Source organism: Rhinatrema bivittatum, unplaced genomic scaffold (genome assembly GCF_901001135.1).
Source record: "Rhinatrema bivittatum unplaced genomic scaffold, aRhiBiv1.1, whole genome shotgun sequence".
NCBI classification, from domain to species: Eukaryota; Metazoa; Chordata; class Amphibia; order Gymnophiona; family Rhinatrematidae; genus Rhinatrema; species Rhinatrema bivittatum.
In genome coordinates, this window is record NW_021820735.1 from 177279 (window position 1) to 187650 (window position 10372).

Sequence of the window (10372 nt, forward strand, 5' to 3'; positions counted from 1 at the left end):
GGAGGAATTTCAAGGACACCTGGACAGCAATTGAAGCTTTTAAAATATGCATTGCTTGCTCGCAGCCCCTATGCTCAAGTTTATGGGGCTTTTCATGTGAGCCACACTTTTAAAATGCTCCCCATAGTGATCAGTGACCCAGTGTCAGAATGGGCCATCTATTCCCCGTAAGGAGAGGCTACTAAAAAAAAAACAAAATCTGTGCGTGAGAGACTGAGAAGATGATCTCGGGGCAGGATTTCTTCTGCAGGATGTGGGTCCCCGTTTCGAGCAAGCACGTACACACAACTTTATCACTGGGTCCTGCCTTCCTTCCTGTGGGTGATAAGAGTCTCTGCCAGCCTTCTGCAGCCTCTCAGCCCTCTGTGAGCAGCAGGACGGGGCACAGGGCTCTCCTCTCCTCCCAGGGACTGTGTGCGCTCGGCCTCTCTTTGCACTGAATGCATTCCTGCCATCTGCATTAGGACCCCAGGAAAGGTGGAGGAGAGGGAGGGGAGCTTTGTACTCTCTGTGGTGGGGCAGTGCATGTGAGAAATAGAAAGGGAGAGGGATGGTTTCCTGGTCACTCTTCCTGCTGCTCCTGTTTGGATACAGGATGGACTGATGCCTCCACCATTCACCATTAATTCAACAACAAAAACTGAAATATTAAGAACAACCTAACCCTTTCTCTCTTCTCCTTCTACACAGGCGATATCCCGGGATGTTTCTCTCCTCTCTTAGCCTGATTGGTAAGACTTTCATCTTAGTTTCTCAGTTGAAAGTATGTGTGAGAGAGAGACAGAGGAGCAAGAGTCTTTTGGGGCTTCAAGCCCGGCCTGACCCTGCAGATAAGCAGCGCTGACCCCTGAGCTTGAGTCCGGCTGCAGGCTCTAATTAAGAAGAGATTGTGAGAGAGGTTTGTCCTAACATCCCTGAGTCTCTCTGAAGAGTTTTTTTTATTGAAATCAGATTTGTGATTCTCAGGGCAGATAAGGACCCCGTAATCTTTCCAATGCCTGGGAGATCCCACAGTGAGGCACGACGTCTGCTCCCGGGATTAAGAGAGATCTTTCCTTCCAGGCACTCTCAATGTGGCTCCTCTCTAAACCAATAAATTCAACCTGAAATATAAAATAACAATAAAAAGGAATCAGAGAAAGATAAGGCTGGTCAGGGTCCTGAGTGATTACCTTGTCCAATCCTCAGCTCCAGGCAGGATTCCCTGTGCCTAAACCTTCCCAGAAAGATGTAGGTCTATCTTTCTCCTAAACTCCTCCAGTGACAGAGATTCCCCACAACCCCCTCCCTGCCAGTGCCTCTCTCCCCTGACAGTCAGAGGCTTCTTCCTAACAAGCCACCAAAATCTCCTCTGCTGGAAGGTAATCCTGCGCCTTCCTGTCCTGTGCTTGGGGATCGGCAGCAGCACAAAGCTGCTCTCATGTCACCCTCATAATACACCCAGAGTCCCTCAGCCTCCCTTCACAGGTCCTACATCCACATTTCATCACTTTTGTTGTTCCCCTCAGACTTTCTCTGAATTCTCCAGATCCTATTTAAAGTTTTATGTTCAAAACTGGAGGAATTCTCTGGTGCCCTGAATTGAGCCACAAGCCGTGACCTCTCCTTCCTGCTAGAGGGACATTCTGAGTGGCAGGGACTGCACCGTGCGCCTGCAGGTTGTAGGATTTCCTCTCCTGCCTGGTGATGAACCCCACAGCAGCGCCTCGGTGCAGCAGAGATCAGACTTTTGCCCGGGGCTGAATGTGACTTTTCTCTCTCTTTTCTCTCAGTGTGTCTCGAGGGAAGGTTTCTCCTGGCAGACAACGGTGAGTCTCTGAGCAGTGACTTCCACATCCCCTGATTGATTTCTTCTGGCAGGAGTCAGCCCTGAGTCCCAGCTGAGGTTTCATGGCCGGGATCTGTGACTTTACCAGCCCATGAATCTTTGTGCCAGTCTCTGAGTATCCTTCTGTGGCTAAATATTCTTCTTTCCTTCCAGAATGAGGCATTTTAGGTGACAGAAAATATGAAAGTGCTTCTTCTATTTTATCAGCTCCCTCACTGGCTGCCTAATAATAAGTAACACAGAGGGGCATCCCTGGTAGTTGTTGCCCTGGTAGGGGGCGAGGGAGAGCCAGAGGGGAATGAGAATTACATCGGAAGCCAACAACAACAACCAGGCCTAGACTTCCCTTCTGATCCTTGCAAAGCTTCCCCACATCTTAAGATCCTTTTCATTTTGGTATTAATCCTTTTAAAGAAGGAGTTTGCTAAAGCTTCTTTTCCCCTGAGATGCTGAGTGAGGTAAGAGACCTTCAGCCTGCTTAGGATATTGAGCGTGGACACTGGGAAAGAGGATCCTCATCCCATCAGCCGCAGGCATGTAGGGCACAAAGTATTTTATGCAGAGAAATCCGCTGAACTCATTTCTGTGCTCATAGCAGCACCAAGCAGGAGCTGGGATGGATTTTAGGAAAATATATTCCATGGCACCTGGTGGTTTTGTTGGAAAGTTTATCGATGCTGATCTCTGCTGTTACCCCTTTATCATTGGGGATAAAGGAATAGTCCTGCCAGGAGCTCCTTCATCTCTCCTCTTCCTGTATTACAGATCGTCCCGAGGCTCCGACCATCTCCTTAGCTCCGCAGTATGACGAGTACATCCCAGGAGAGACGGTCACCGTGAGGTGTGAGGCCCCCAGGACGTCCAATGTCCTAGGATACCTATTTTATAAGGGCAGAAGTGATATGACCGGGCTAGGAGACGCTGCTTCATACCAGTATACAATATCCATCGCTGATAAGGAGAAAGGAGTGTCCTTCTCCTGTGCCTACTGGATATGGGAGTCAAGACAAGGGATCGAATCTCCCCAGAGTGAACCCATCTCTCTCTCGGTGGCAGGTAGGGGAAACGGCACTGAGGTCTGGAGGTTTCTTTCTGTCTGATACGGTTATTCCTCCCTTGCAATGTTGCCGATTTCTACAGAACTGATGAAAGGTAGAAATCTGAATAAGAATATCTCCCTGCCTGGGAAGTGGGGTGTCTGGTGAGCTCAGAATCCCAGTCAGAACAGAAGTGACTTTAATCTATTAAACCAGCGTCACTGCTCTGTAACAGCAGGGAGAATCAGTCTTTAGGTTATAAAGTTACAGTTACAGGCTCTGCTTCTCTCCTGAGTTCTGATCCCCAGTCCTGGAAAGCTCAGATCCCAGGAGCTCCTTCATCTCTGCTCTTTCTGTATTACAGATCCTCCTCAGCCTCCGAGCATCTCCTTACATCCGCAGTACAACGTGTACATCCCAGGAGAGAAGGTCACCATGTGGTGTGAGGCCCCTACGACTTTCAGTGTCGCACAAGTTATATTCTATAAAGATGGAGAAGAAGTCGCTGAGAGTCAGGACATTTATATATACGGGTATACAGTAGATGCCATCCATAAGGAGGATGCAGGGTCCTATTCCTGCCGGTACTGGATACGAGAGATCAAGTCCCGCCGGAGCACCTCTGTCTCTCTCAGGGTGACAGGTAAGGGAAGCCACGCTCCAGGTCTCAGGTACCTCCGTTCCATTTGCCTGGGTAACATCAGAAATAAGGAGGGATCTGCTCTGTACTGCAAATCATTTATAGACACTGATGCAACTCCCCGCAGAATTTTTACAGTAAACTAGGGAAAAGGGGATTGAAAGAGTCTCCTCAGGCTCTGAGCATCTCCTTATATCCGCACTGTTACACTGAGGTGTGAGACCCCCAGCGCCTCCAGGGTCCCAGGATACCGATTCTATAAGGGAGGAAGTGAAGTGCCTGGGCTAGGAGACGCTGCTTCATACCAGCATACAATATCCATCACTGATAAGGAGAAAAACGAGTGTCCTTCTCCTGTGCCTACTGGATACGGGAGTCAGGACGAGGGATCGGATCCCCCCAGAGCGACCCCATCTCTCTCTTGGTGACAGGTAGGGGAAGCTGCGCTAGTTTCCTCTGATCTGTCCCTTCCATTTCCTGGGATAATATCAGAAATAAGAAGAGATCTGATCTGTAATCCAAACCTTTTCCATGGATGATCTGCCTCGCAAGAGGATTAGTTACACTCAGAAAGGCAGTGGGCATGGATAGGTGGTGGGAGGGGCATTTCTACAGGTATTGGGGTAATTTCTTTAAAGGTTCAAGGTAGGAGTTAGTCAGTTATACCCCTACTTCTTGAAATCACCTCTTCTGAGCGGCTAACTCTAGCCATTTTCTTTCCTTTGGCGGCTGTTATTTAGCCATTCAGTGTGTAGACAGTCCCGTCGCTGAGGTCTGGGTGGTGTGGGTGTGGGGGGGAGTTAGGCAGCAGCATTGGATTTTCAGCACCAGCGGGTTAACTTTAGCCGGCTCTGTCCATGGGCAACCATAGCAGGTAGGGTTGCCAACTGGCTTCAGATTGTCAGGACAGATTGATCCAGTCCTAGTTTTACCCCATTGCATGCTGGGTCTTATTCTGTTTTCCCAATTTTATTCCCTAAGAAAAGCATTCAGGGGAGTAAACCCAGGACTGGACCAACCTAAAAATCTGGAGTCAGCTGGCAACCCTATTAGCAGGGCTTAAATTAACATTTAGCTGCAGCCAAAACATCACCCAAAGTTGGTGGATCCCAATATTGTACCTGCTGTTGCTGCTTCTGGAGACTACCTATTGACTCCATCAGAAAAGTCAGCCAAAGGAGCTTGTCGTTCAATATATAACGTATTTTAAATACAGATGATCCAAATGTAAACATTAAACTGACTATGAATGCATCATTGACAGTGAGCTGAATCTAAAAAAGCATGTTAATACAAAATTAAGAGAAGGATATTTTAAATTACTTACTCTAAGGCCACTAAAACCATTTTTAACTCAAAAGAATTTTCATACAGGCCTGCAACTTTTAATATTTTCTAATATTGACTACTGCAATTCATTATTACTTGGACTCCCAAATTCTCCAAAACGTGGCCGCAAGAATATTAACGTGGCAAAAATGTTTGACCATATCCCTCCAATTCTAATTTCACTACAATGGTTACCTGTAAAATATCAGATCATCTATAAAGTTCTCTGCCTGATACAGAAATCAATATTCAGGAAGCAAACAGAATGGTTAAATGCGGCAATTCATTTACATACGCCTCAACGTAACCTTAGATCGACAAATAAAGGATTACTAATGGTCCCTTCAATAAGTATTGCACACCTGAGCGAGGTTAGATTCAGAGCTATATCAACTGCGGGCACTAAAATATGGAACTCATTATCAACTGAAAGTAATTTAAAAACCTTTAAAAAAGAATTAAAGACACGGCTATTTACGAAAGCACACCAGGAACAAGAGCAAGAATGTAATAACTGTTAGCAGCGTAGGCCGCGGCAAGCCGCAACCGGGACCGGGTGTCATGGCCGCCAGCCGCAGCTGACCGTGACTGAGGCCAGGCCAACGGACGCAACCAGCATAGCTTACCCAGGTCGCTGGGTATGGTCGAGGGCGCCCGCGGGGGCAGGCAGCCTTTTCTTCCTCCCTCTCCCGGCCGCTGCCATGGCTGAGTTCGGCAGCATCGCTCCGCGGCGATCCGGCTCCTCCCCCTCTGCTCCTTAAAGCCGCGCGCGCAGCTGAGAGAGATTCTTAAAGGAGCCATGACAGTAAGTGTCATGGCTCCCCCTGAAGCTCCTCCCCTGGCTTCCTACACTTAAGGCAAGGGTTGAGCATTCAGTCCTTGCCTTGGTATTGAGGTTCCTGCCTGAGTGTGTTCTTGGTTCCTGGTTCTTCACTCTTCGTCCCGCTCTTCTCCCCTGCTCCGTGGATTGATTCTTGGCTCTGACCTCTGGACTGGTGGACGTGTCTTCTCCTGGCTTAATCCTGGTACGGCGTTGGACTCTTCTCCTGGCTTGACCCCAGTATGGCTTTGACCCTTCTCCTGCTTTGACCCTGGACTGGACTCGGACCCCGCTGGTATATCAAATCCCGGACCGGCTTAGGACTCTTCTTTGACTCCGTCCTCAGACTGTTTTGACCTGCTGGAGGCGCCAGCCGTCTGAAACCCATGACCTGCAGGAGGCGCCTGCATCCAGTCTTCTACAGTCTTCAGAGGAGTCGCCTAAGTCCCAGTGGCCGGACCCCTACGGGCTCCTCCTGGGGGGGTTGCGTGCTTCCAGGGTGAAGTCTTCTAGCAAGCCTCTTCGGTCCAAGCAGCCTCGCCCTTCGACGGTAGCCATCTTCCTCGAAACAAGAGTCCACTTTCATAACAATAACATCAATGACATAGAGATGATTTAAAAACTAGAGAGCAAGCATTAACATGGAAAGTTTTAACACTAGTGATATTTTATTTTGACTAATTTTATTTCCCTGTTTCATTTTATTTCTGTTTTACTTTTCAATTATCTTATGTTATATTAATAATTTTATTTGGTTAAATCATTGTATTTGATTTTAAGTTTTTGGTATTTATAATTTTATCTCTTTTGTATTATCTGTTGGTTTTTTCATTTTATTTTGCCTATATAATGTGTTTTTATTTAATGTTTTATGCTTTGTTAACCGTTGTGATAGAATACTGAATGACGGAATATAAAACCAATAAATAAATAAAATACACCCAGAAGTACAGTTACCATTTGATTGTAATCCACCTTGAGAGCATCTCGGATGGAGGATAATTCATTTTCAATAAATAAAAAGATATGTGCAGGAGATGCTGATCCAGTCCTGTTGTTCCCCATAGCCTGCATATGGAAACCATGACTACAACTCCCAGCATGCAGTGGGCTAAAGCCGGGACTGGATCCTGTGCTGAGGAAAAGTGAAAGCAGTTGGAGAGGACATGCAGGAGCTGCTGTCACTCTGCTAGTTTTATAGCCAGAAAGATATCCCAGCCCGGAGGAGGGAGCTTAAACCCCAGAGTGAGCTGAGGGAGTGACAGTGTGCTGTGATTTTATTTTTATCATTCTCAGATCCGCTCTCATCTCCGACGCTGTCCCTGTACCCCCCGGATGGCAGGGTGTATGAGGGGGGTGATGTAACCATGAACTGCACCGTCCCAGGGAGATACGAGAATGTGACCGTGCATTTCTATAAAGGGGAGGAGGCTCTCTACAGCGAGGCCCTGGAGGCCCCAGGAGGTGAAGTTTCCTTCACCATCAGGATCGGCCAAAGGAACATTTCCGATGCTGGAGAGTATTCCTGCTCCTATGAAGCAGAGATCCAAGGACGGAGGCTGAGCTCCCCCCAGAGCACTCCCATCCCGGTCAGCCTGAAAGGTGAGAGAAAAGAGCATTGCAAATGCATCGCAGCCAAATATTTCTCCTCCATGATCTTTTCACTCCTCTTATCTAGTGCATTACATTTTATAACAATTGACCTGATGTCATTGTCTAAGGAAATATTGTGGTATAGGGGAGCAGTGGTGCCATCGCCTGGGGCAGAGAAGAGACTTCTGCACTTTTACTGCCCACGGAAGGAGCTGCTCTCTGGAAATTCCCCTGTAAGGGGAGGGTAACAGGAATCTGTGGCAGAATCAGAGCAGCTCCTTGCTGTAGCAGGATTAGGGGGTGGATGAGCTCCTTCCATCTAGGATTTCAATTCCTCTTGCTCTGGGGATGGCAGGAGGAAGAGGTTTGACCCTACATGGCTATTCAAGATATTACATTTGCAAACACTCTCCATGTCTCCTGTTTAATACTTTGAGTCCTGCCGCCCTCTGAAGCTCTTCCTCTCCCTCCTTCTCTTCTAGGATGCATGGCCTGGATTCGAATGCTTGGAGTTGGAGGTCTCTTTTTTCTCATCAATGCTTCCATATTTCTGGTTTCTGCCTATCTCCAGAGGAAGAAGTGAAGGCGTCCAACAGCCTCAACAATGCAATGTTGGAGAGCACCATCCCTTCCTCCATCTCTCTCTGCTCCCATCAGAGCCCCCAGCACCTCCTCATGCTCTCCTATATGTGAAGGTCCCATGTAAATCCAGGAGTCCTGCTCGTCCTCATGTCCTGACCAGTCAGACTCCTCAGGGACCCTCGCAGCCCGTTCTGGTGTATTAGAATTATCAGGGACAGTGGATCGCAGGACTCCTGGCTGTGACACATGGAGATAGTAGCTAGCGCCCTGTCAAAGTGATATATGTGAATCTGCTGTGCATAAAAGGGAACAGTATAACTGCAAACATGAGATAACATTGTTCTATATATAGCAAAGATGGTCCTAGCTAATGAAGCAGCTTTGATTAGATAATTATTGCTGAGTATGAAAAAGACTGCTTTTGCTTAATTACACATCAGAGAATCAGTTCAGTGCCTTGCTTAAGCATAAATGAGTATTGAAGAGCCAAATATTGTTCTGCTCTCAGGAAAAGCTATGGGAGGCTGTTTTGCTTGCTGAAAATTGCTGAGCTCAGAGAGAAAGATGCCTGAGGCTTTCTTGTTCAGAAAGGAAGCATCATTAGCAAGCAGTGAAGATGCAAATGTGATAGAAATCTGCTTTAAACACATAACTGTGAAATGTTCTTAACTGGAAACCTCTGCATAGCTTCCTGCAGACCCCAGATAAGGAAATGCTTTGAACTTTCATAGCTAACTGTTTCTAACAGAAAGACTGAGGAACTCGCAGATAAAAACAACTACTTTTTACTTCAGTAAAGGCAAATAGCTCCAGGGCAACTTTTGTATTTCCAGATTGGTGGTGATGGCTGGCTCAGGTGTAATGGACAAAGAAGAGAGGACTGTGCTTGGGCCAATAATACCTTGCAAAAGGCAGCCAGCCTGGATGTAACACGGAACAGATGGAAGAGACTTGAACTGAAATGAGTTCCCCGGCACATGTAATAAAAATGTATTTAATTAAATAAAGAAGGGTAAGCATCTTAATTATTATATGAGTTTATAAAGGGCACTGATGCTTAGATGTCATAGAAATTTTAAATGACAAAGCAATTTTTTGAATTCTGGATATGCATATTTAAAACTATATGTAAGTATGAGTGAATATAATAAAGAGAACCAACGGTGAGAGAAACTAACCCAAATCTGTATCCTCTGATACTGGAAAGCTCTCCTTAAGGATTGATAATATGGGCATCCAGGACCACACTCGCTCCCTTCCACACCCTTTCACATGCCAAATAACCATCATCACAACTGTTTGGGTAAAATAAGGCCGCAGCTTTATTAACAAAGAGGCCCGAGCCCGCACACATTAACACTTACAACATTCCCCTGTTTCAGCTTCCACCCCTGACCATCCGCCACTCCTCCGGCAGGATAGCCGCCGCCAGCCACCCGGCTCGATGTCCCCGCCTCTCACGCCGGGTGTATACTCCCGCCACCTGCCTGCAAGGAGCAAACCCGGGTGGACTCCCGCCGCCAACCTGCAAGGAGTCAGGGCCCCGGGTCTCCCGCCACTTTCCGGCAAGGAGCCCACATCGCCGACAACAGCCCCAGTTGTCACCGCCGTCCACTTCCAGCTGAAACCCCCCATTAACTAACAAACATCAACTATTCTGGCTCGGGCCAACCGCCACAGGCACGGGCAAACCAAGCCCTGTGACCCCCCAAAGATGCGGCCTCACCATACCGAGGGAACAAGTGCTCGAGGACCCTCTGAATGGAATTCAAGAAGAGGTCCATCCCCAGAAAGGAAAGATGGACCCTGTCCCGGCCGAACAAACCCGTGACCGGCCCCACGACCATTCATGCCGAATATGGCGCCCGCCTAACTGGGCCAACTAGGCCCCAATTTGTTGGTTGGCCTTTGAACGGCTCCTTCGCCAAATGAGCCGGTCCCATTCAGCAGGCCGCACGATGATAGCCGACCAACACAGCACCGTGGTCGGCAGCAAGAGCGACACTGTCATCAGGTCCTTGCGGACGATGGCAATGAACTGCTTGCCCGTCATGGTCCCCCAATCATTGCCCCCCAAGTGCACCACCAGGGCTCACGGCGGACCCAGCCGCTCGCGCTCCCTCCGCACACACGGGATCAGGTCATCCCACCTCATCCCCCGCCGCCCCAACCAGTAAATCCGCACCCCCCCTGCTGGTCAAATCCAGGTGAGGCCCGTAAGGTCGGCCGCAGGCATGCCTGTGCGCCCAGAAGGTATAAGAATGGCCGATTATCCATACAGGCTGCCCCCCGGACGCCGCACCTGCCAAAGAAACAAGCATTAGTAACCTGCACCCCAGGCCCCCCACCCCTGCCGGATGTAACCCTGATACGCCTGGGAACGCCACCGCCCAATCCTCTGAATTGCCCCTTCTGGCAAACCGGCATTAGCCGCCGACATCGCAGCTCCGATCCGAAAGGAGTGCGTCCCGAAACGCCGCGCGTCCAACCCCAATGCGGCCACTGCCCTGCGCAGCAACGCCTCGAACTGATACCTCGTGAGC

General features: G+C 48.5%; 1 protein-coding gene across 1 annotated transcript; it reads left to right on the forward strand.

Moving 5' to 3' along the window:
• Positions 1-370: 370 nt before the first annotated feature.
• On the forward strand, positions 371-8873 carry LOC115082046 (Fc receptor-like protein 5). Its single transcript, XM_029586311.1, has 7 exons — positions 371-477; positions 691-731; positions 1773-1808; positions 2594-2884; positions 3230-3508; positions 6951-7256; positions 7730-8873. The coding sequence occupies exons 2-7, from the start codon at positions 704-706 to the stop codon at positions 7828-7830; spliced, it is 1041 nt and encodes a 346-aa protein (XP_029442171.1). The 5' UTR covers positions 371-477; positions 691-703; the 3' UTR covers positions 7831-8873.
• Positions 8874-10372: the final 1499 nt, after the last annotated feature.

Bases quoted from the DNA above. Each gene is read 5' to 3' on its own strand.
- LOC115082046 (XM_029586311.1), top strand. From the start codon at position 704: ATGTTTCTCTCCTCTCTTAGCCTGATTG. The intron at 2,885-3,229 runs GTAGGGGAAACG...TCTGTATTACAG, and splicing joins CATCTCTCTCTCGGTGGCAG to ATCCTCCTCAGCCTCCGAGC. The intron at 3,509-6,950 runs GTAAGGGAAGCC...TATCATTCTCAG, and splicing joins TGTCTCTCTCAGGGTGACAG to ATCCGCTCTCATCTCCGACG.